Below are 26,446 nucleotides of genomic sequence, written 5' to 3'. Positions count from 1 at the left end.
TTAAAGGGAGTCTATCACCAGAACTTGACAAATCAACCAATAAGCACCAATAGATATGTTAGAGTAACTTGAATCATAGTGTTGTCCCCTTGTGAATTGTCAGCTCCTTTGCCGAGACATCACTGTTTTTGCCTATATGCAATGAGTTCTTTGGGGCAATGACAACACCGTTGTTGCTCCAAAAAATTCATTTTCATATTGACAAAAACTGAGATCGCATTCCACAAGGGGGAAAACAGGGCTTGATTCAGGTAACCCTAACCTATCTATATAAGGAGGGCTGGGTTGATATTTTGGGTTTGAGTGATCAACTCTCTTGAAAGGGGTTTCATAATTTTATTATCCACCTTAATACTTTAGAGATCACTGTATTGTTTCTTGAGGAGAGATAAGTTGCATACCCAATCCCAGGGAGCACTGCCTGCAAGACTTCCTTAGGCTGGGTTCACATCAACATTTGTTTTCCATTCGGGTATTCCATCCGCCATTCCGATTGAAAATTCCTTCTCTACACTTCTTCTGGCGGAAACCTGGTGGATCTCATTATAGTCTATGGGGTCTGCGGATAACCACTTTTTAAGCAAATTGGGTTTTCGTTTTTGGGGTCCCCAAGTGGACCCCGAGCACTGGTGTGAACAGCATAAGCCAGCTAGATCTTCTCAAGAAATGACAGTTCCACCCAAAAAAATTGAATTTAAGAGTAAATTTACAAGCTATTGTCTCCACATCTCCATGTTACCACCTTTCATCCGCTTCTTTGTATTGGAGGACAGTATTGTTTCTTTATACTAATGTGTTCCATTCTCACCCCATATATTCTGCACATGCTATCAAGCTGGAAGAACTTGCTATTTTCTAGGATACATCCAAGTCATTGCTTCATCTGAAAGACTTAATCTGTGCTCATTAAGCTAATTACAGTAATTATACGCGGCCTTTATGTGAGTATTATGACTGGGAAGTAATTGTAACAATTGTGATCTATCTAACCTCTTATAAGACTCAGTAATCTACTCCATTCCCGAGTGGAGCAACATGTAACGTAACGGATGGCATCGGACCTCAGGGTCCAGGTGATGGTGATATATATCTGATAATGATATTATGATGGTTTACGAAGGCGTTGGGAAGTGTAGTTAAAGGGATATTCCAGATTAGGTCATAGAAGCAGTGAGCAGTGATTGGTGGTTGTCCCGTGATGTGGAAGGAACGCCAACATGCACTATGTCAAATGTGGATCAGCACAGAAGAAGTTCCCAATATTATGCCCATACAATGGTTTAAAAACCACCTTGATGCTTCTTTATATATAACATGTATAGAGATACACTGGCGCCTCCATAGACTTCTACTGTAATGTGCATAGACTTCTACTGTAATGTGCAAGAGTCTGAATTTTATTACCTCACTGACTATTTCAGTCGCCCGCTTGGCTCGGATCATATCGGGGATGTCGGCGCTGAACTCCATGCCTTTTCCTTTTATATCATTTTCCAGATCCTTCCGATACTCTTTCTGAACAATATGAAATAAAACGCTCAGAACTACAATCCATCACTTCCACATATTCCCGTATTCCTAGGACACGCACCTCATTTAATATTAGCGAGGCATTCTTCACCCTTATAATATCCGGTGTGTCTTCCAGGACTGACAAGCCCTTTCCTTTGATTCCTTCTTCCAAGTCTTTCCTGTATTCCTTCTAACAATGGAAGCAAAGATAAGGAGATATTGCTACATATGTGATATATTACAAGGCTTGTGGCTCGATGTGAACGATTCTTCAACATTGTGGAATGAGACCATATTGTAATATTCGGGGATTCTGAGTATTCTTCGGCTGAAACATCTTAAAGGGAACGCTCAGAATTCAATCCAATGGACAACATGTTATAGAGCAGGGTAGGCTGAACAGATTGATATATAGTTTTTGTGGAAATAATTCACTATTACTTGTCATTTATTGATCTAAATCTCTGGTTATTGTGTGTTTAGGAGTCCAGTGGGCGGTCCTATCCAGGGGTTGTTGTAGGACCACCTACTGGACTCCTAACCCCAGCATAACCAGACATTTAGATCAATAAATGACAGGTTATACTGAATTGTTTCCTATAAAACTATATATCAATCTGCTCAGCTCGTCCTGCTCTATAACATGATACCCGCACTGCAATGTATTTGCAATGTGACAAGTACACTTAAAGGGGTCTTCCTTAAGTACAAAATCACATGATACACCTGGCTGTGGCTTGTGTCTGGTATAGAAACCCAGTTCCATTAATGTGACTAGAGCTGACCTGCAATACCACACACAACCTGTGGACAGGTGTGGTGCTGTTTGGTTCGAAAACAATCATGTTTTTAAAATCCTGGATATTTTGTTTAAATTTAAAGTCCACCAAGACCCACAAGGCTGCAAAGTTTGTAAAATCCTCTATAGGCGAATAAAACGTATAAAAATCACACCTCGCTGACCAGGTTCATCGCATGTTTGGCATGGAGGAATGCCGGCGTGAGCTCTAGGTCCGCCGACGCTTTGCCTTTGATCGCCTCCTCGAAATCTTTTCGGTATAATTTCTGAGAATTAGGAAAGGTTAATTTTCAATAAAACCCATTACTATGATAAAAAGCAAGGAAAGAGATTAACTAATGAATTCATTAATTAAAATAATGAAAGGCAAAGAGTTCAGTATGAGAATGATCAAAAGGGTTGCACAGGATTAGAAAATCATGGTTACTTTCTTCTAAAAACAGTGCCACACTTGTTTACAGGTTGTGTCTGGTATTGCAGCTGAGACTTAGTTCACTTTACTGACGTTGAGCTGCAATACCAGACATGAACAGTCGTGGCACTGTTACTGGAGAATGCAGCCATGTTTTTCTAAACCTGTACAACTCCTTTAAGATGATAGACTGGAGTATTAGAGAAGTGTTTATGTGTTTATAAAAAAATGGTTTCGCAACGGAGAGGCAGAAAACGCGCACGGGCAGTCACTTTGCAAACCCATTGAAGTGAATGGGTTTGAAACCGACCACCAGGTTTCCGTCCCCTGTCCAGTTTCTCAGGGCAGAAGACGGAAACCGACTGGATTGGCTAAACCGGAGACCGGGCGCAGATGTGAACTCGCCCTGAGGGATGTCACCCATCTAGTTTATTTAAGGCAATGTCCAGAATTAGAAAAAGATGGCTTTTTTTTTTTTTTCAATAAACAGCGCCACATCTGTTCTCAGGGCACGTTTGGTATTGCAACTGAGTTCCATTTACTTCAATGGAGAATAGATGTAATACCAGACACAACCTGAGGACAGGTGTGGTGCTATTTTTGTAAGAGAGCAGCCATGGTTTTCTAACCCTGGGGATGTCAGCTAGAAATCTGAGATAGTTCACATTTACCATTTACCAACCTCACTCTGCATTTTTTGAGCCTCCTTTGAAACGTTGTACGATGGGGTGTCCACAAATTCAAGCATGGATCGTCCTTTTGATTTTTCATATGCCTCTTTGTATTTAACCTGAAAAATGGAGGAAAAAATAAATATATACTTACAAAAGCTTAGTTTTCCCTGCAGCGCCACCACTGGAGAAATGAAGTATTACACAGAGTCCATTCAAATCATTAGGTCCAGGATAGGACAGGTGCTCCAGGGAGAGAGATACTCTTTGTAATACTTTACATGAATATTAGCTTTCTAAGCTGGACAATTCCTTTAAGCTTCCCAGTGGCACAAAAAAGGACAAGTAAGAAAAAAATGCCGCAATACTGTGAAAATATAAGAGCATTATAATTTCTGCAATTGTTACCTGACTTTGCAGTACAGCGTTCTCCTTGTGATGAATCTGTTCTGCTGTATCCAGCGCAAAATGGTAATTCCCTTTACTTTCCTCAAACTGTTTCCTATAACCTTTCTGAAAGACAAGGCACATATATACATGTATAGGGGCACATATAGAAGAATGCAAATTGATCCATTAGGAAATGGCTCTAGTAGCAATCCTCTATTAAACTGTTATTATTGTGCCAGAAATGGGGGCGCTATTTTTTATTTGCAAATATTTTAGCAGATTGCAGACGTCTATTTGCTCCCCCTGCTGTTAGCATTATAGTACCGATCTAGTTTTTGCAGAATTATTACTTAAAGGGGTTGTCCCATCTCAAGGATCCTATCTATACTGCTAGTTTATGTGGATTTAAGACTTATACTAAATACATTGCTTTATCAAAACTGCATTGTTTGGCCGCTATTGAAATTTATTCACTTCATTGTTTACACTCAGTTTCTATAGCCACGGGGCTTATCTGCTCAGTCCCCCAGTGAGTAGCTCCCTGCTCTCAGGGCGGGAGGGAGGGGCTGAGTGCTCGGCAGCAGCTCTGAGCTGTGTATGTCTGACAAGTAATGGAGCTCCTCAGATAGGGGAGGGGGAGGTGAGAGCACCGGCATTTCTGATTCTGGTTTAACTGAATTTGGCTGATAAGGGCTGAGATAAGGAGTCCGTTACCTCTGTATGTAATGCAAGCTGACTCAAATCCAGCTCTGCTACATCAGCTTCTACATCAGCTTCATACTATGGTAATGCATTTACAACCAATCCCTCATTACTGACTACAAACATAGCAGATAGAGCAAGTGAAACCCTGCCCACCAATGTGCCGAGAAAACCAGGAAGTGAACAGAGCACAGAGCCTGCAGGTTGGTGAACAAGAGTTATGGGAATACCCCTTTAAAGGATCACTAACTTTTCAACAAACAGGAAATTATAATATAGCTTATTAAAGAAAAATGCTTCTTTCTCCAATCAGATTGTTTCCCTGCCCCCTTCTTCTTTCACTCTAAAAATACTGCTATATCCATTTCAAGAGGCACTGCAGGTCACATGACTCAGATTAAATATGTATATAGAAGTCTATGGAGATGAGTGAGCATTGAGAGTGAGGGCTAACAGCAGAAACATGGGTTTAGTGTCATGCTAGAGCTGAATAGGAACTTTCTCTCACAGCCAAAGTACATTTCAGTACTTCTCTATATATGTCCTGCACGGTCCTGGGGCTATTAGTCTGACAGAGACAGTTATGGAGCGGATTCTCTTCTTCTTACTGTGTGTACTGTATGACAACTAGTCACCACCCACCAGCTAAGAGAGAATGGCAGACTATAATGTTGTCATTGTTTTGGGGTCTTTTTGTATTTGCACTATTGGTATTGGGGGGTTTTGTAACATGGTATACTGTAAGTAATATAATAAATGTACACTGTGGTCATTACCATTTAGGTGATGCTTAATATATAAAAATTATTATTAAGGCTAGATTCACCCTTGCACAGGGCTCATCGTCATTTGGGTCTGCTGGGGGAGCCAAAACGACAGCGAGCCACCTGCTATAACAGCACTTATCTGTGGAACCTATGGACCCCATAGACTATAATGGGGTCCGTTGGGTTTTCATCAGCAGAATTGGCGGTGGCTACGGAGACTCACTTTGTTATTTACTTTTTGATCAATGTAACAGTATGAGGGCTTGTTTTTTTGCAGGATGAGTTGTAGTTTTATTGGCACAACCTTGGGGTGCAAATAATTTATTGATTATTATTACATTTTTACTAGATTTTCCCCCTCCCCCATGTGCTTACATTACTTTGCAGTTTGGTGGCCTTTAGAGCATGTTCCAGGTGGAGTAAGTTTGGAAGGTCTACAGATGTGTCATGTATGATATTCTTGTCCTTCCTATACTTCACCTGAAAAACAAGATGTTGTACAAGATTAAGCATCAAATAGAGAAAAGCAGAATATAGAAAGTGTGGTGTAGGTTGTACATGATATATTATGTTCATTATTTTTTTTTTTATAAATTCTTTATTTATAAACACAGATACAGTAGAAACCGAGCAAACTGTAAAAAACAGGCAAACGATTGTCATAACAACAAAGGGCCCCTGGGACCCAGGAACCGAACAAGACAAGAAATGCGGAGACGGTCCGCCACAACAATCAATGGGCGAACAAACCAGACCAAGGGAAGGGGGAGGCGGAGCAAACAGAAGGAGAGGGGGGGCGTGAAAGAAAAAAGGAAGGGAAAGGGACAAAAGGGAGAGGAGGGGAGCAGGAGGAAGAGGGGGGGGGCCCAAGCCCAGGACCAGGTCTCAATCCCGTCCCAAGGTGTCTCTATAAAGTTGGGATCCCTGAAACAAGATCCACGGGGTCCAAGCCCTCAGAAAGGACTCATGTTTGTCTCGAAGAGACGCCGTGAGGTCCTCCATAGATTGAATGTCCTCTACCTTACGGATCCAGTGTCGCAGAGACGGGGGGTTAGGAGACTTCCAGAGGGCCGGAATACACGCTCTGGCCGCGTTGATCAGGTGGTGAATCGCCGACCGGCGGTAGGCCCGTCGAGGAATGTTGGAGAGATGTAAAAGAAAGCAAGCTGGGGTGTTGGGAAGGGAAGACTGAAAGATTTGAGAAGTCAGACGGTGAACACCGTCCCAAAAACCCCTTAAAGCTGGACAACTCCAAAAGACATGAAGGAGAGTCCCCTCCTCCGAGCCACAGCGCCAACAAAGTGGGGAGGTGGAGGGAAAAAACTTGTACAGCAAGGCCGGGACATGGTACCACCTGGTGAGGATTTTGTAGCCCGCCTCCTGAAACTTACATGCCACCGAGCTTTTGTGGGCGAGCTCCAAAATCCTGACACAGTCCGCGTCCGAAAAGGAGAGACAGAGATCTGCCTCCCACTTGGCCAGGAAGGGAGGTCTATGACCCGAAGGAGGGGAGACTAAGAGCGAATAGAGCTCCGAAAGAGAATGGCGTAAGAGACCAGAACCAGAACAGGCCTTCTCAAAAACCGTGAGAGGTCTGTCAAAGGCGACCGGATCCGACAGCGAGGAAAGGAAGTGGGAGAGCTGCAGTCTCCTCCAAGGACCAAGGGGTGGAAGGTCCTGAGCGGCGCGAAGACTCTCGAGAGGCCGCCAAGACCCTTCCGAACGAAAATGCAAAACCCTGTGCAAGCCTGCGTCCAACCAGGACCGAAATGGGCCCCGCGAGAGGCCGGCCGGGAAGGCCGGGTTGCCCAGGACAGGGAGGAAAGGAGACGGGGAGGGGGAGAGGCAATCCTTCCGAAAAAGGGACCTGCAGATTTTAAGGGTAGGGCCAATAGTGGGATGAGAAAAGACAGAGGAGGGGGCAATAGAGTCCAACCAGGGGAGCGAGTGAAGCGGAAGACTCGAAAAGGAGCCCTCCATAGAGATCCACTGTTTGAAGGGGGAATGGCGGCACCAGTCTATGACTCTTTGCAAGAGAGCGGCCTCGTAATAGCGGCGGGGATCAGGCAGGCCCATGCCCCCCAGCGACTTCGGGAGGGACAGAATGGAACGAGCCAACCTAGCCCGTTTACCTTGCCAGATGAAGCTGGTTAAATCAGAGTAGAGCAATCGGAAAAAGCTAGGAGGAACGTGAATCGGAAGAGTCTGCAGCAGATAGAGGAATCTAGGCATCACATTCATCTTGTAGATGGCACAACGGCCAAACCACGTATAGGTGCCCCTGGAACATCTCTTAAGATCCTGTCGTACAGTTCTGAGGAGGGGCAAGTAGTTCTTTGCAAACAGCTCCCGCAGATCAGCAGGAATCCAGACACCCAGATACTTAATCACCGAATTGGACCAACGGAAGGGGAAGGTATGAGCCAAAGAAGCTCTAAGCCCGGGGGGGCAAGGAAACGTCCAGCGCTTCAGATTTCTGAAAATTAATTTTAAAGTTGGCAAGGCAATGGAATTCATCCAGTTCGGACATCAGAGCAGGGAGTGAGGTGGCCGGGTCACAGAGGAAAAACAAGAGATCATCCGCATAGGCAGCTATCTTAAGGTGGCGCTTCCCCATTATGAGGCCCAGTAAAGCGGGATTGTCTCTAATCTTCCTAAGGAGGGGCTCTAACGTGAGGACAAAAATCAAGGGAGAGAGGGGACAACCCTGACGCGTGCCGTTACCAATAGGAAAGGGGGAGGAGAGGATTCCATTGACCCTAGTGGACGCCGAGGGGCCAGTGTACAGGGAGGCAATCCAGGACTTCATGACGGGGCCAAGACCAATATGGTCCAAGACCGCAAAGAGAAAGGGCCAACCAACCCGGTCAAATGCCTTCTCTGCATCAGTGGAGAGGAGGCAGAGCGGGAGGTCACGGGAGTGAGCAAAGTGTATAGCGTTAACAACCTTCACCGTGTTGTCTCTAGCTTCCCGAGTAGGGATGAAACCAACCTGATCGGAGTCCACTAGGTCAAGGAGAAGAGGGGCGAGGCGCAAGGCCAGGACCTTGGAGAAGATCTTCAGGTCAACATTAAGCAGAGAAATGGGCCTATAACTGGAGCACAGAGCGGGATCCTTGCCCTCCTTATGTATCACAGCAATGTGAGCCCTAGTCATATCTGGAGGAAGGAGGGAACCTTCAGAAATAGAGTTAAGGGCACGCGTCAGGGGGCCTAAAAGCAGGGGTGAGAACTTTTTGTAATACGAGGCCGGGAGGCCGTCCGGGCCGGGGGCCTTACTAGGTTGCATGGAAGCCAGGGCCTCGGCCACTTCCTCTACCGAAATAGGGTCTTCCAGGGAGGACAAAGAATCATCAGAAAGGCGGGGCAGGCCCGAGTCGGAGAGATACTGTACAATCGCAGGGAGAAGCGAGAAACCCGAAGGGGGCGGGGGGGCGTGGGGTAGATTGTACAGCTGGCGATAAAAACCAGCAAACTCCTCTGCAATGCGAGTCGGGTCCGTAAGACGAGTACCCGCGGAGTTAGAGACAAAGGGGACAAAGTTACACGAGCGCTGTTCCCTAAGGGATCTAGCAAGAGTCCTGCTGCACTTGTTACCAAACTCGTAGAAGTGGCGGCGGCCCCTAGCCAGAAGGCATCTGGTTCTGATGTCGAGACGCTCGCGCAGTTTCTTACGGGCTAACAAGAGAGCAGCACGCACATCCGCCGCGTGAGAACGCTTGTGCGTCTGCTCCAGGGAAACCACGTCAGCAATCAAAGTGGCCAGTTCACGAGACCTCTCTTTTTTCAAACGTGAGCCATGCTGAACCAGCACCCCCCGGATAACACATTTGTGAGCCGCCCAAATCGTGGCCGGAGACACATCAGCCGTGTCATTCTCCCTGAAGTAAAAATCCAGGGCGGAAGAGACAGCAAGTGAGGTCGGAGCATCCTGAAGGAGCGACTCATTGAGGCGCCACTGCCAGGACCGCGGTCTTTTAGCGGGGGATGCCAGCACAACATGGATCATGGCGTGATCCGAGAAAGTGATAGGGTCTATCGTGGAACCACGAAGCAAAGGAACATCAGAGTGACGGACAAAGAAGTAGTCTAACCTGGAGTAGACATCACGGAGATGAGAATAGAAGGAGTAGTCCCGAGCGTCAGGGTGAACCGCGCGCCACGTGTCAATCAACTGATGGGAGTGAAGAAGCCTACGGACCCGACATAGAGCCTTGACAGGAAGGTACGATACGCCCCGAGAAATGTCAACAGATGGATCTAAAGCAAAATTGAAGTCCCCTCCCACCACTAGAGTGCCTTCAGAAAAATCCGACAGCTTATCAAGGATGTGGTCAAGGGCGCCTACCTGGCCAGTATTAGGAAGGTAAAGATTAGCAAAGGTAAACAAGGTGCCAGCCAATTCCCCCTTAACAAACAAGAACCTACCAGAGTCGTCCGACATAGCAGCCCGGAATTTCCAGGCCGCGGAGCGACCGATCAGAATGCTGACTCCCCTGGACTTGGACTCAGAGAAGCAACCATGATAGACGTCCGGAAAACGAGGAGAAGAGAGAGAGGGGACAGAACCTTCCCGGAAGTGCGTTTCCTGTATAAACGCCACCGTGGACCTCTTGCTCCACAGCAAACGCAAGAGAGAGGACCGTTTTTCGGGTGTATTAAGCCCGTTAGCATTAATGGAGGAGAAGGTCAGGGAATCCATGTTCCGGGGCCTGGGACCCACCCCGGGGGGACGAGGGGGGAGAGGAGGGTGAGGAAAAACAAGAAGAAAGGGAGGGGAGAGGGAAGGTCAGGGAAGGGAAAGAGGGGGAGGGACCGAGAAAGACGAGGAGCAGGAGTGGGAGGGCAAAGACAAATAGGAGGGGGAGGAGCAAAAGCAAAATCAAGTAAGACAGACTAGGACGAAACAATATGTACTACAACAGAAGCCGAACCCAGCTAATCCAGGTACGGAAAACACAAAACAGTGGGACAAACCCACTAATGCAAGTCTCAGAGGCACACCGCGGTATGCGCTCAGAGAGCTGCCAATTATAACTAACCGGGGGAGAGGTAGAACAAGAAGAAACCCGAGCTACCCATTCCCACAGCGGCAACTCCTAACAAACAGTAGAAAAAAAAAAAGAGAGTGAAGGGGTCACAGCCTAGAGCAAACTTCCCAAAGGCCATGATCTCTCTCAAACTCGGAAACCACCAGATCCCAGGGAGCCGGAACGTCCCGCATCCAAAAGAAAAACAAAGAACAAAAACGATAACAATGTGACTGTCTGCAGTCCCAGGGGCAGCGCCCCCAAATAGGGGAGCCCCACCACCAGGAGCAGAGAGAGAGAGGATGCGAGGCGCCCCAACCCGCCCAGGAGACGGAGGGGGGGCGAGACTCACCACGGGCAGGCGGCGCAGACCGAAGTCCAGAACCGCCCACACGCGGGGTACAAAACTTAGCTCTATGCAAAAGAGAGAAAATAAAGCATGAAACAAATTCAAACAGTGGAACAATACGTTTCAGAGGGAAAGCGGATTAGCGACCAGCAGGACCGACCGGCCCAGGAAAGTTCAAGGGACCGTAGGAGGCACCGATCCTTCGGGAGGAACCAAAGGGGAGTCTACAGCTCGGAACCCCTGGCGTGGCAACGGCTGGGAGGAGGGCCCGGTGACAGGCGGAGGGGCAGGGAGAGGAAATTCCAACCAGTCCGGTAGGGATAGGTCCGGGACATCCAGGAAATGGGCCAGGGCCTCCACCTGATCCGGAGAGTGGAGGGTAAAGGTGGCGCCATTGCGGCGTATTTGCAAATGAAATGGGTGACCCCAGCGATAAGTGGCGCCAGAATCCAGGATGAGGCGAAGAACGGGCTTTAGGAGGCGCCGCATAGCCAGCGTGCGGCGAGAAACGTCCGGGAGAAGAGTAATTGAACCATCCAGGAACGGAACCGGGCCATGACGCCACGCAGCTTGGAGAATGTCTTCCTTTTCTCTGTAATAGTGGATACGGCAAAGAACATCTCTGGAATCGGAGGAGGAGGCCCTCCCTGGCCCCAAGACACGGTGGATCCTGTCAATATGGATGTCAGTGTCCGTCGGCTTAGACAGAACAGTGTTGAAGACGGAGATAGCGATGGAGCGGAGTTCTTTAGTAGGGACAGCATCAGGGATACCCCTCAGTTTAATGTTGTTCCGGCGTCCCCTATTTTCCTGATCATCGACCTGCAGCAGTAGGTGACGGTTAAGCGACCGTTGGGTAGTTAGGGTTTGCTCCACCACAAGTAGACGCTGATCAAGGGAATCCGTGCGGAGTTGATGGGATGAGACTTGAGACGACAAAGAATGCAAGTCCGCCTTGAAGCCGGAGAGAATTTGATCCTGTCTTTCCTCAACCCTGCGGACCATTGCCTCCATGTCCATTTTAGTAGGCATAGTACGGAGCAATTCCATAATATCTGACAACTTAGGGCGTTTGGACCGACTCCGGGATGGTGAGGTACAGGAGGAAGAATCAGAAAAAACAGGAACCGTGGGGGTCCGCAGGGTAGTGGGAGTAGCAGAGAAATCCATGTCAGGATCAACCTGAGGCGTGGGCTGAAAGGGGTCGCCTCTGGCAGGTGGAGACCACTGCAGTCCTGGGGAGACAGATGAGGAAGGAGCCACCTGGGATAGGGCCCCCGGTGTCCCATAGGATGTAATGGGAACCAGAGAAGAGGACACAGCAGTGGGGGCTGGGGGGGCATCAGATACAAGACCTTGGGAGGAAGGGACCAAAGGTATCAGCAGGGGGGGCACCTCACCCAAGTCCTGGGAGTGAGGGGGGGCTGAGTCCTGTGCAAGTCCTCCATGAAGTGGTATAGAGCAGGTAGAAACAGCCTGGGGAGGGCCAGGAGGGGAGCTGCCGGAAGAAGAGGGGGGGAGGGGGGACGCCACGAGGTCCGCTCCACCACCATACTGAAGGCCGGGTACCTGAGCAGTAGTGTGCCGGGGAGTCCCCACGTCGGGAGGGAGAAGAGCCGGTGCCGGAGGACGCAGAGAGTCGGCTGGGTCCAGGATCTGGAGCGGAGGGGACAGCTTCTGCAGCATCGCTGCCTCCGAAGTTCCGGCAGGAGCGCGCGCCGGCGCCATTTTGGAGCCGCCAGGCATGGGGGCTAAGGAGGCCGCAGACAGGAGGAATCGTGCCAGGGGAGGATCGATCCGGGCCGAGACGGTGGACTTGCGGCTCGCACGTCGCACCATACTGGAGCGGGGAGCAGGTAGGCTCTGTGACCCGAGTAATCCGGGGAAATTGCCGCTGGAGTCCGGGAGCTCTGGAGGACCACGTCTTCACGCTGCCATAGCTAGGCCACGCCCCCCATATTATGTTCATTATTATGGTACTAGTCTATATATTATTATATTATGTAATATAAGTATATATAAAAGAGAAAAAAATGATTTAAAAAAATTCCCAATTTGTCCCAGAATCCTCTTGTACACTGGAGATAACACTGTAATTCCCATAGAGAATGAACGATACAGTAATGCACACACAGGACTTGCTGCTTCATTCACACAGTAGAGATGTGAATTCCTGTAGCCACTAGGGGGCGCATGCTGCCTTCTCATTTATCATACAGCTCTATAGGTGTTGCATGAATGTATATGCAATAAGCTCCCTATAGTTGGTTCTATTTCATTAAAAAGGGCTCACACTTCTTCAAACATGCACTTAACCCTAAAAAGTCCATGTAAAAATCTCTGACATACAAGGATGGAGAAATGAGTACAATCAGGGTGACCAGTGCATAGATATTATAGGGAATATACACCAGTCATATATGTGACACTTGTCATGTATGCAACATCAGCAGCCATCCTGAAATATTTTGAGGAATATAATGCCTATGACAATAAACCACTGGTGTAACTATAGGGGTCATAATGGTTGCAGCCACCACTGGGCCCAGAAGCCAGGAGGGCCCACATATCCTCAACATATTAGGCTTGGATACACTTCTTTGATTTCCTTTCTGATGTCTTTTGATATCTGACAATGTATTGTAAATTTATCACTCCTGCCTTCTGGTGCACTAGAGTAAGACGATTTGTGGTACACAGCCTTCCACTGTCAGAAAGGAGAGAAGGTAAAATCACATTCAATAAGAAACATATAGCCAAGGAGGGATTCTGCAAAGAAACATGGTTACTATATGGGGTGGGGGGGGTACTGATGGGAATGAGAAATGCTGAAATGTAAGCAGGGCGCCCAACTAACATAAGCTGTAGAAGGGGGACCAAGCTGAACTTTTGCACCAGGGCCCCTGAGCCTTTAGTGACACCTCTGGGTAAACCAGTGACAGAACATGAGCCCCAATGTGTATAATATATGCAGGATGAACAGACATTACACATTCGTTTTGCTTTGTCTACGCTCCTGAAAATCTCATCAACCGTATTTTCAGTTATGAATGCTACCTGCGCCTGCACGAGGGCAACAAACAATCGTGGACTCTTTCACACTCTACGTACAATAGTTCCTATTGTATGTGGGAATCCTCCGGCTGTGTGCCCCTCGCTGGGCGCCAATAATTAAAGTGGGTGTACTCCATCTACTAATGCACTTATAATAGGGTTGTATCGCTCTGCCTTCATTTTAATTAGTCCCTCGATGATTCTCGCAGTTTTCCAATAAACAAAACAGAAGAAGAAAATTTTAAGAGCGAGGGACTTGCTACGAGGACAGGAGTTTGCATCTCGGAGATTGGCTGCACCGCGATTTTCCAAAGCTAAAATGGTCCTCGATGGAAAATGAGTCATCAGGCTCGGAGCCGTTCCTTCCAGACATGTAGCAAAGTCAGGAATATACTGGATATTGTACAAAAGACTTGGTCCTAATATGCACTTGCACTAAGGAGAGGGCACTTCAGTGCAGAAAATGGATCATTGAGGGTACAAGCTCTGGTCTATGGTGTCGATATAAAGAGGCGCAGCTATCTGGAGTGTTCCTGGGTCTATACGGTGACGATTGCCCATTTTCTGCCCATCGGAAGTTTAGTCCAATAGACTCCCTTCATTTACTGACACAGAGCTCCAAATCACCTGCACAGACAGACTCATAGTGGTCGACTCTCCCCAAACATCTGCAAAAAGGGGTGACCTCCAAGAATCCAGGAAGACTGGATTTCCTGGTCCTATCCTATGTGATGTGGGCACGTTATATAAAAAAGAGTCATGGTGGCACAGGTTATCTGCACAAGAAAGTGCACAAGAAAGTTCTCGCCCCATTTATGAATTGCAACTTTTTGCAAAATTTTTGCACAATCTTGTTTCACATTCACGTCAGCAAAGAAGGCATGGCGTGTAATAAAACGTGGGCATGTCAAGGGGCAAGGCTTTGTGAGAAAAGAAAAAGATGGAGGAATTTGTGGTCACCAAAATTTTCCCAGTGCATGTCACGCACCGTGCTTTCAGAAATCATTGTCAACTATGGCCGTACTGTAAAACTCACCATGACAGTGAGTAGACTGGTGGCCATGTAGGGGTAGTACACCTCCGTGCACACATGGGACCTCGAGAGCTCTGTCCTCAAGATAGTAGGGGTCTGAGCAGTCAGCCCCCTGTCATCATACATTTACCACCTATTCTGAGCCTCAGTGGTCTCATGCTATATACCACCTACCGCTGAGGCCAGTGATTGGCTGCAGTGGTCACATGGGTGCACGGCACATCACTGCAGCAGGAAACTCAACCAAGGCTAGAAGAAACCAATGAAGCAATGGGGTTGGGACCTCAGGGGTTAATCTGTGTAGAATCTGTGACATGGCTGCAGTCTGTGCATTGCAAATATATTCCCCCCTGCCCTTTGATGCAGTGGAGTGAGAAGATTAATGATGCACAGCCTTCCACTTTCAGAAAGGAGAAAATGAACCATGTGTCGTATGTCCGTCTCACAGCGGGGTGAGGTAGGACATAGTGTATATGAGTTCTTGGATATTAGAGAGCTTAGATGAAGGGACAATCCCAGACAGCAGTTGTTGTTAAGGTTTTACTTCTCTTCTCTTCACACAGTCTCCACGGCTATCACATACAGTACATGAGTCTTTCATAACAGATATCACTGTATACTGGCAGTTGTACTTATCACTGGGAAAGATGGATGTCTCAATCAGTTCTGGCCTTCAGCTGCTCAGCTAAACTCCCTTCTGTTATCACTGTTCTACAGTCCAGAGTTTCTCGCTTTGCTTCAGGACCAACATGGTGTCTCTCCCCTTTCCCTATTTTACTCCCCTGGATCACTGTCTCCCTCCCAGCACACCCTGCTGTGTCAGTGACCACTTCCTGTGTCTCTTGCTAGAGCTTTAACTCCACAGGTGCTGGATGATTTTACATCATGGCTGCAGTCTATCTCTACCTGTCACACTCTCCCCCGCTAATTTCATGTCGTCCCTGACATTGGCCCAAAAATATGGCCTACGTATGGTTAATTTGGACCCAATTGGAACTGTCCTTACTCAAAGGTCAACACCCCTTTTTCCTGATTGGAGGACGTCTCCCACATCCAGGATCCCAGTATCTAACTGGTGGATGTCTCCATTGTCCCTTCTACTGTCCTTAGTGAAGAGGTGTGAGACAGTGTCCATAGTACTTCCCTTAACATTAACACATCAACGATAACCATAACCTGACTAAACATAACATTAATAGAGATGAGCGAACAGTGTTCTATCGAACTCATGTTCGATCGGATATTAGGCTGTTCGGCATGTTCGAATCGAATCGAACACCGCGTGGTAAAGTGCGCCATTACTCGATTCCCCTCCCACCTTCCCTGGCGCCTTTTTTGCTCCAATAACAGCGCAGGGTAGGTGGGACAGGAACTACGACACCGGTGACGTTGAAAAAAGTAGGCAAAACCCATTGGCTGCCGAATACATGTGACCTCTAATTTAAAAGAACAGCGCCGCCCAGGTTCGCGTCATTCTGAGCTTGCAATTCACCGAGGACGGAGGTTTCCGTCCAGCTAGCTAGGGCTTAGATTCTGGGTAGGCAGGGACAGGCTAGATAGGAAGGAGAAGACAACCAACAGCTCTTGTAAGAGCTAAATTCCAGGGAGAAGCTTGTCAGTGTAACGTGGCACTGACGGGCTCAATCGCCGCAACCCAGCTTTCCCAGGATCCTGAATGGAATACACTGTCAGTGTATTCCCGTATACCCGATATATACCCCGATACCCGTTCCAACGGTGTGCCCCCCCACCTTCACCCCAGAAATACCCTGCAAGTCCCCTAGCAATAGAATTGGGGCTATATACACCCACAATTTTTACTACTGGTATACAGTGCCATTGTCTGACTGGGAATTCAAAGAATATATTGGGAATACAAATACCCTCATTTCTTGCTACTGCCATATAGTGCCAGTGTCTGACTGGGAATTCAAAGAATATATTGGGGTTACGTGCACCCACAATTTTTACTACTGGTATACAGTGCCATTGTCTGACTGGGAATTCAAAGAATATATTGGGGTTATAAATACCCTCATTTCTTGCTACTGCCATATAGTGCCAGTTTCTGACTGGTAATTCAAAGAATATATTGGGGTTACGTGCACCCACAATTTTTACTACTGGTATACAGTGCCATTGTCTGACTGGGAATTCAAAGAGTATATTGGGAATACAAATACCCTCATTTCTTGCTACTGCCATATAGTGCCAGTTTCTGACTGGTAATTCAAAGAATATATTGGGGTTACGTGCACCCACAATTTTTACTACTGGTATACAGTGCCATTGTCTGACTGGGAATTCAAAGAATATATTGGGGTTATAAATACCCTCATTTCTTGCTACTGCCATATAGTGCCAGTTTCTGACTGGTAATTCAAAGAATATATTGGGGTTACGTGCACCCACAATTTTTACTACTGGTATACAGTGCCATTGTCTGACTGGGAATTCAAAGAGTATATTGGGAATACAAATACCCTCATTTCTTGCTACTGCCATATAGTGCCAGTTTCTGACTGGGAATTCAAAGAATATATTGGGGTTACGTGCACCCACAATTTTTACTACTGGTATACAGTGCCATTGTCTGACTGGGAATTCAAAGAGTATATTGGGAATACAAATACCCTCATTTCTTGCTACTGCCATATAGTGCCAGTTTCTGACTGGGAATTCAAAGAATATATTGGGGTTACGTGCACCCACAATTTTTACTACTGGTATACAGTGCCATTGTCTGACTGGGAATTCAAAGAATATATTGGGGTTATAAATACCCTCATTTCTTGCTACTGCCATATAGTGCCAGTTTCTGACTGGTAATTCAAAGAATATATTGGGGTTACGTGCACCCACAATTTTTACTACTGGTATACAGTGCCATTGTCTGACTGGGAATTCAAAGAGTATATTGGGAATACAAATACCCTCATTTCTTGCTACTGCCATATAGTGCCAGTTTCTGACTGGGAATTCAAAGAATATATTGGGGTTACGTGCACCCACAATTTTTACTACTGGTATACAGTGCCATTGTCTGACTGGGAATTCAAAGAGTATATTGGGAATACAAATACCCTCATTTCTTGCTACTGCCATATAGTGCCAGTTTCTGACTGGGAATTCAAAGAATATATTGGGGTTACGTGCACCCACAATTTTTACTACTGGTATACAGTGCCATTGTCTGACTGGGAATTTAAAGAGTATATTGGGAATACAAATACCCTCATTTCTTGCTACTGCCATATAGTGCCAGTGTCTGACTGGGAATTCAAAGAATATATTGGGGTTACGTGCACCCACAATTTTTACTACTGGTATACAGTGCCAATTTCTAACTAGGAATTCAAAATGCGCAAGGCTCCCGGAAAGGGACGTGGACGAGGCCGTGGGCGAGGTCGGGGGAATGGTTCTGGGGAGCAAGGTAGCAGTGAAGCCACAGGGCGTCCCGTGCCTATTCCTGTGGGGCAGCAAGCATTGCGCCACTCCACAGTGCCAGGGTTGCTTGCCACATTAACTAAACTGCAGGGTACAAACCTTAGTAGGCCCGAGAACCAGGAACAGGTCTTGCAATGGCTGTCAGAGAACGCTTACAGCACATTGTCCAGCAGCCAGTCAGACTCTGCCTCCTCTCCTCCTATTACCCAACAGTCTTGTCTTCCTTCCTCCCAAAATTCCGAAGCTTTACAGAACAATAACCCAAACTGTCCCTGCTCCCCAGAGCTGTTCTCCGCTCCTTTCATTGTCCCTCAACCTGCCTCTCCACGTCACGATTCCACGAACCTAACAGAGGAGCATCTGTGTCCAGATGCTCAAACACTAGAGTCTCCTCCATCTCCGTTCGATTTGGTGGTGGATGACCAGCAACCCACCCTCATCGACGATGATGTGACGCAGTTGCCGTCAGGGCATCCAGTTGACCGGCGCATTGTGCGGGAGGAGGAGATGAGACAGGAGTTGGAAGAGGAAGTGGTGGATGATGAGGACACTGACCCGACCTGGACAGGGGGGATGTCAAGCGGGGAAAGTAGTGTGGATGTTGAGGCAGGTGCAGCACCAAAAAGGGTAGCTAGAGGCAGAGGCAGAGGTCAGCAGCTTAGGCGAAGCCAGGCCACACCCGGAATCTCCCAAGATGTTCCAGTTCGTACCCAGCCCCGAAAAACTCCCACCTCAAGGGCACGTTTCTCGAAGGTGTGGAGTTTTTTCAAGGAATGCGCCGAGGACAGATATAGTGTTGTCTGCACAATTTGCCTCTCGAAATTGATTAGGGGCTCTGAGAAGAGCAACCTGTCCACCACTTCAATGCGCCGTCATTTGGAATCCAAGCACTGGAATCAGTGGCAGGCAGCAACGGCAGGACAAAGGCCGCCTGCCGTTCACGCCACTGCCACTGCCTCTGCCACTGCCTCTGCCTCTGCCACTGCCACTGCTGACTGTGCTGGCGATGCACTCCAGAGGACGAGCCAGGACACCACTTCATCTGCCTCCGCCACTTTGTTGACTTCTACCTCATCCTCCCCTGGTCCTGTCTTATCTCCTTCTCCTGCACCATCAAAGGCACCATCAGGCGTTTCTTTACAACAACCCACCATCTCTCAGACATTGGAGCGGCGGCAGAAATACACTGCTAACCACCCACACGCGCAAGCCTTGAACGCCAACATCGCTAAACTGCTGGCCCAGGAGATGTTGGCGTTCCGGCTTGTTGAAACTCCCGCCTTCCTGGACCTGATGGCAACTGCGGCACCTCGCTATGCCGTCCCTAGCCGTCACTACTTCTCCCGGTGTGCCGTCCCCGCCTTGCACCAGCACGTGTCACTCAACATCAGGCGGGCCCTTAGTTCCGCGCTTTGCACAAAGGTCCACTTGACCACCGACGCGTGGACAAGTGCATGCGGACAGGGACGCTACATTTCACTGACGGCACACTGGGTGAATGTAGTTGAGGCTGGGACTGCTTCCCAAACTGGCCCGGTGTACCTCGTCTCCCCGCCTAACATTCCTGGCAGGGACACAAGAAGAACACCCCCCTCCTCCTCCTCCTCTACCGCCTCCTCCTCCGCCACCGCCTCCTCCTCCGCCACCGCCTCCTCCTCCGCTGTTAGATTGACCCCAGCTACGAGTTGGAAACGTTGCAGCACTGGCGTTGGTAGACGTCAGCAGGCTGTGCTGAAGCTGATCAGCTTGGGGGACAGACAGCACACTGCCTCCGAGGTGAGGGATGCCCTCCTCGATGAGACGGCAATATGGTTTGAGCCGCTGCACCTGGGCCCAGGCATGGTCGTTTGTGATAACGGCCGGAACCTGGTAGCAGCTCTGGAGCTTGCCGGACTCCAACATGTTCCATGCCTGGCCCACGTCTTCAACCTAGTGGTGCAACGTTTCCTAAAGAGCTACCCCAATGTTCCAGAGCTACTGGTGAAAGTGCGGCGCATGTGCGCCCACTTTCGCAAGTCGACAGTAGCCGCTGCTAGCTTAAAATCTCTCCAGCAACGCCTGCATGTGCCACAACACCGGCTTTTGTGCGACGTCCCCACACGCTGGAACTCAACGTTTCAGATGTTGAATAGAGTGGTTGAGCAGCAGAGACCTTTGATGGAATACCAGCTACAAAACCCTAGGGTGCCACAAAGTCAGCTGCCTCAGTTTCACATCCATGAGTGGCCATGGATGAGAGACCTTTGTGACATCCTACGGGTCTTTGAGGAGTCCACAAGGAGGGTGAGCTCTGAGGATGCGATGGTGAGCCTTACAATCCCGCTCTTGTGTGTTCTGAGAGAATCCCTGATTGACATCAGGGATAACTCAGATCACACAGAGGAGTTAGGGATAGCATCCGATCCGTCACAGCTGGAGAGTAGGTCCACACATCTGTCCGCTTCACTGCGTTTAATGGAGGAGGAGGAGGAGGAGGAGGAGGAAGAAGAGTTGTCCGATGATGTGATGGTGATACAGGAGGCTTCCGGGCAACTTCGAATCGTCCCATTGTTGCAGCGCGGATGGGTAGACATGGAGGATGAGGAGGAAATGGAGATTGAACTTTCCGGTGGGGCCAGAGGAGTCATGCCAACTAACACTGTGGCAGACATGGCTGAGTTCATGTTGGGGTGCTTTACAACCGACAAGCGTATTGTCAAAATCATGGAGGACAACCAGTACTGGATCTTTGCTATCCTTGACCCCCGGTATAAAAACAACATCTCGTCTTTTATTCCGGTAGAGGGGAGGGCCAATCGCATCAATGCTTGCCACAGGCAATTGGTGCAGAATATGATGGAGATGTTTCCAGCATGTGACGTTGGCGGCAGGGAGGGCAGTTCCTCCAGTAGGCAACCAAGTTCTCACCGGTCCACACAAACGAGGGGCACACTGTCTAAGGTCTGGGACACCTTGATGGCACCCCCTCGCCAAAGTGCCGCCACGGAGGGTCCTAGTGTCACCAGGCGTGAGAAGTATAGGCGCATGTTGCGGGAATACCTTTCCGACCACAGCCCTGTCCTCTCCGACCCCTCTGCGCCCTACACGTATTGGGTGTCGAAGTTGGACCTGTGGCTTGAACTTGCCCTATATGCCTTGGAGGTGCTGTCCTGTCCTGCCGCCAGCGTCCTATCTGAGAGGGTGTTCAGTGCAGCCGGTGGCATCATCACTGACAAGCGCACCCGTCTGTCAGCTGAGAGTGCCGACCGGCTCACTTTGATAAAAATGAACCACCACTGGATAGAGCCTTCATTTTTGTGCCCACCTGTGTAAAGCACCCCAACATGAAACTCCATGTCTGTACTCAACCTCTCCAATTCCTCCGCATCCTCATACTCATCCACCATAAGCGTTGCACAATTCTGCTAATACTAGGCTCCCTCCAACATGATTTCCCCCAACTCTGCTGGTTAGAGGCTCCCTCCACCCTGATTTCCACCAACTCTGCTGGTTAGAGGCTCCCTCCACCCTGCTTTCCCACAACTCTGCTGGTTAGAGGCTCCTTCCACCATGAATTTGCCAAAACTGGGCTGTTTAGAGGCTCCCTCCACCATGAATTGGTCCAAACTGGGCTGGTTAGAGGCTCCCTCCACCATTAATTGGTCCAAACTGGGCTGGTTAGAGGCTCCCTCCACCATGAATTTGCCCAAACTGGGCTGTTTAGAGGCTCCCTCCACCATGAATTTGCCCAAACTGGGCTGTTTAGAGGCTCCCTCCACCATGAATTGGTCCAAACTGGGTTTTTTAGAGGCTCCCTCCACCATGAATTGGTCCAAACTGGGCTGGTTAGAGGCTCCCTCCACCATGAATTGATCCAAACTGGGGTGGTTAGAGGCTCCCTCCACCATTAATTGGTCCAAACTGGGCTGGTTAGAGGCTCCCTCCACCATTAATTGGTCCAAACTGGGCTGGTTAGAGGCTCCCTCCACCATTAATTGGTCCAAACTGGGCTGGTTAGAGGCTCCCTCCACCATGAATTTGCCCAAACTGGGCTGTTTAGAGGCTCCCTCCACCATGAATTTGCCCAAACTGGGCTGGTTAGAGGCTCCCTCCACCATGAATTGGTCCAAACTGGGGTTTTTAGAGGCTCCCTCCACCATGAATTGGTCCAAACTTGGCTGTTTAGAGGCTCCCTCCACCATTAATTGGTCCAAACTGGGCTGGTTAGAGGCTCCCTCCACCATGAATTGGTCCAAACTGGGTTTTTTAGAGGCTCCCTCCACCATGAATTTGCCCAAACTGGGCTGTTTAGAGGCTCCCTCCACCATGAATTTGCCCAAACTGGGCTGGTTAGAGGCTCCCTCCACCATGAATTGGTCCAAACTGGGGTTTTTAGAGGCTCCCTCCACCATGAATTGGTCCAAACTTGGCTGTTTAGAGGCTCCCTCCACCATGAATTGGTCCAAACTGGGGTGGTTAGAGGCTCCCTCCACCATTAATTGGTCCAAACTGGGCTGGTTAGAGGCTCCCTCCACCATTAATTGGTCCAAACTGGGCTGGTTAGAGGCTCCCTCCACCATGAATTGGTCCAAACTGGGTTTTTTAGAGGCTCCCTCCACCATGAATTTGCCCAAACTGGGCTGTTTAGAGGCTCCCTCCACCATGAATTGGTCCAAACTGGGCTGGTTAGAGGCTCCCTCCACCATGAATTTCCCAAAACTTGGCTGTTTAGAGGCTCCCTCCACCATTAATTGGTCCAAACTGGGCTGGTTAGAGGCTCCCTCCACCATGAATTGGTCCAAACTGGGGTTTTTAGAGGCTCCCTCCACCATGAATTGGTCCAAACTTGGCTGTTTAGAGGCTCCCTCCACCATGAATTGGTCCAAACTGGGGTGGTTAGAGGCTCCCTCCACCATTAATTGGTCCAAACTGGGCTGGTTAGAGGCTCCCTCCACCATTAATTGGTCCAAACTGGGCTGGTTAGAGGCTCCCTCCACCATGAATTTGCCCAAACTGGGCTGTTTAGAGGCTCCCTCCACCATGAATTTGCCCAAACTGGGCTGGTTAGAGGCTCCCTCCACCATGAATTGGTCCAAACGGGTTTTTAGAGGCTCCCTTCACCATGAATTGGTCCAAACTTGGCTGTTTAGAGGCTCCCTCCACCATGAATTGGTCCAAACTGGGTTTTTTAGAGGCTCCCTCCACCATGAATTTGCCCAAACTGGGCTGTTTAGAGGCTCCCTCCACCATGAATTTGCCCAAACTGGGCTGGTTAGAGGCTCCCTCCACCATGAATTGGTCCAAACTGGGGTTTTTAGAGGCTCCCTCCACCATGAATTGGTCCAAACTTGGCTGTTTAGAGGCTCCCTCCACCATGAATTGGTCCAAACTGGGGTGGTTAGAGGCTCCCTCCACCATTAATTGGTCCAAACTGGGCTGGTTAGAGGCTCCCTCCACCATTAATTGGTCCAAACTGGGCTGGTTAGAGGCTCCCTCCACCATGAATTGGTCCAAACTGGGTTTTTTAGAGGCTCCCTCCACCATGAATTTGCCCAAACTGGGCTGTTTAGAGGCTCCCTCCACCATGAATTGGTCCAAACTGGGCTGGTTAGAGGCTCCCTCCACCATGAATTTCCCAAAACTTGGCTGTTTAGAGGCTCCCTCCACCATTAATTGGTCCAAACTGGGCTGGTTAGAGGCTCCCTCCACCATGAATTGGTCCAAACTGGGGTTTTTAGAGGCTCCCTCCACCATGAATTGGTCCAAACTTGGCTGTTTAGAGGCTCCCTCCACCATGAATTGGTCCAAACTGGGGTGGTTAGAGGCTCCCTCCACCATTAATTGGTCCAAACTGGGCTGGTTAGAGGCTCCCTCCACCATTAATTGGTCCAAACTGGGCTGGTTAGAGGCTCCCTCCACCATGAATTTGCCCAAACTGGGCTGTTTAGAGGCTCCCTCCACCATGAATTTGCCCAAACTGGGCTGGTTAGAGGCTCCCTCCACCATGAATTGGTCCAAACGGGTTTTTAGAGGCTCCCTTCACCATGAATTGGTCCAAACTTGGCTGTTTAGAGGCTCCCTCCACCATGAATTGGTCCAAACTGGGGTGGTTAGAGGCTCCCTCCACCATTAATTGGTCCAAACTGGGCTGGTTAGAGGCTCCCTCCACCATTAATTGGTCCAAACTGGGCTGGTTAGAGGCTCCCTCCACCATGAATTGGTCCAAACTGGGGTTTTTAGAGGCTCCCTCCACCATGAATTGGTCCAAACTTGGCTGTTTAGAGGCTCCCTCCACCATTAATTGGTCCAAACTGGGCTGGTTAGAGGCTCCCTCCACCATGAATTGGTCCAAACTGGGTTTTTTAGAGGCTCCCTCCACCATGAATTTGCCCAAACTGGGCTGTTTAGAGGCTCCCTCCACCATGAATTGGTCCAAACTGGGTTTTTTAGAGGCTCCCTCCACCATGAATTGGTCCAAACTGGGCTGGTTAGAGGCTCCCTCCACCATGAATTGGTCCAAACTGGGGTGGTTAGAGGCTCCCTCCACCATTAATTGGTCCAAACTGGGCTGGTTAGAGGCTCCCTCCACCATGAATTGGTCCAAACTGGGCTGGTTAGAGGCTCCCTCCACCATTAATTGGTCCAAACTGGGCTGGTTAGAGGCTCCCTCCACCATGAATTTGCCCAAACTGGGCTGTTTAGAGGCTCCCTCCACCATGAATTTGCCCAAACTGGGCTGGTTAGAGGCTCCCTCCACCATGAATTGGTCCAAACTGGGGTTTTTAGAGGCTCCCTCCACCATGAATTGGTCCAAACTTGGCTGTTTAGAGGCTCCCTCCACCATTAATTGGTCCAAACTGGGCTGGTTAGAGGCTCCCTCCACCATGAATTGGTCCAAACTGGGTTTTTTAGAGGCTCCATCCACCATGAATTTGCCCAAACTGGGCTGTTTAGAGGCTCCCTCCACCATGAATTGGTCCAAACTGGGGTGGTTAGAGGCTCCCTCCACCATTAATTGGTCCAAACTGGGCTGGTTAGAGGCTCCCTCCACCATTAATTGGTCCAAACTGGGCTGGTTAGAGGCTCCCTCCACCATGAATTGGTCCAAACTGGGGTTTTTAGAGGCTCCCTCCACCATGAATTGGTCCAAACTTGGCTGTTTAGAGGCTCCCTCCACCATTAATTGGTCCAAACTGGGCTGGTTAGAGGCTCCCTCCACCATGAATTGGTCCAAACTGGGTTTTTTAGAGGCTCCCTCCACCATGAATTTGCCCAAACTGGGCTGTTTAGAAGCTCCCTCCACCATGAATTGGTCCAAACTGGGGTGGTTAGAGGCTCCCTCCACCATTAATTGGTCCAAACTGGGCTGGTTAGAGGCTCCCTCCACCATTAATTGGTCCAAACTGGGCTGGTTAGAGGCTCCCTCCACCATGAATTGGTCCAAACTGGGTTTTTAGAGGCTCCCTCCACCATGAATTGGTCCAAACTTGGCTGTTTAGAGGCTCCCTCCACCATTAATTGGTCCAAACTGGGCTGGTTAGAGGCTCCCTCCACCATGAATTGGTCCAAACTGGGTTTTTTAGAGGCTCCCTCCACCATGAATTTGCCCAAACTGGGCTGTTTAGAGGCTCCCTCCACCATGAATTGGTCCAAACTGGGTTTTTTAGAGGCTCCCTCCACCATGAATTGGTCCAAACTGGGCTGGTTAGAGGCTCCCTCCACCATGAATTGGTCCAAACTGGGGTGGTTAGAGGCTCCCTCCACCATTAATTGGTCCAAACTGGGCTGGTTAGAGGCTCCCTCCACCATTAATTGGTCCAAACTGGGCTGGTTAGAGGCTCCCTCCACCATTAATTGGTCCAAACTGGGCTGGTTAGAGGCTCCCTCCACCATGAATTTGCCCAAACTGGGCTGTTTAGAGGCTCCCTCCACCATGAATTTGCCCAAACTGGGCTGGTTAGAGGCTCCCTCCACCATGAATTGGTCCAAACTGGGGTTTTTAGAGGCTCCCTCCACCATGAATTGGTCCAAACTTGGCTGTTTAGAGGCTCCCTCCACCATTAATTGGTCCAAACTGGGCTGGTTAGAGGCTCCCTCCACCATGAATTGGTCCAAACTGGGTTTTTTAGAGGCTCCCTCCACCATGAATTTGCCCAAACTGGGCTGTTTAGAGGCTCCCTCCACCATGAATTGGTCCAAACTGGGGTGGTTAGAGGCTCCCTCCACCATTAATTGGTCCAAACTGGGCTGGTTAGAGGCTCCCTCCACCATTAATTGGTCCAAACTGGGCTGGTTAGAGGC

General features: G+C 49.0%; 2 protein-coding genes across 4 annotated transcripts in view; both read right to left on the bottom strand.

Annotated features, from left to right (window-relative positions):
* Window positions 1-26,446, bottom strand: part of LOC142200973 (LIM zinc-binding domain-containing Nebulette) — a 183,808-nt gene that overhangs the window by 27,124 nt on the left and 130,238 nt on the right. The window lies entirely within an intron of this gene.
* LOC142201101 (uncharacterized) overlaps window positions 1-26,446 on the bottom strand; it is an 81,651-nt gene that overhangs the window by 5,919 nt on the left and 49,286 nt on the right. Inside the window, exons 12-17 of the mRNA XM_075271929.1 lie at window positions 5,629-5,733; window positions 3,803-3,907; window positions 3,406-3,513; window positions 2,467-2,577; window positions 1,592-1,702; window positions 1,405-1,515 (exon numbers count right to left, since the gene is read on the bottom strand). Coding sequence (XP_075128030.1) covers window positions 1,405-1,515; window positions 1,592-1,702; window positions 2,467-2,577; window positions 3,406-3,513; window positions 3,803-3,907; window positions 5,629-5,733 — 651 coding nt within the window. The remainder of the gene's footprint in view (window positions 1-1,404; window positions 1,516-1,591; window positions 1,703-2,466; window positions 2,578-3,405; window positions 3,514-3,802; window positions 3,908-5,628; window positions 5,734-26,446) is intronic.

This window comes from Leptodactylus fuscus, chromosome 4 (assembly GCF_031893055.1).
Source record: "Leptodactylus fuscus isolate aLepFus1 chromosome 4, aLepFus1.hap2, whole genome shotgun sequence".
Classification (NCBI taxonomy): domain Eukaryota; kingdom Metazoa; phylum Chordata; class Amphibia; order Anura; family Leptodactylidae; genus Leptodactylus; species Leptodactylus fuscus.
Note: the sequence above shows the minus strand (reverse complement) of the source record. Positions and strands in the feature narration are given on the sequence as shown.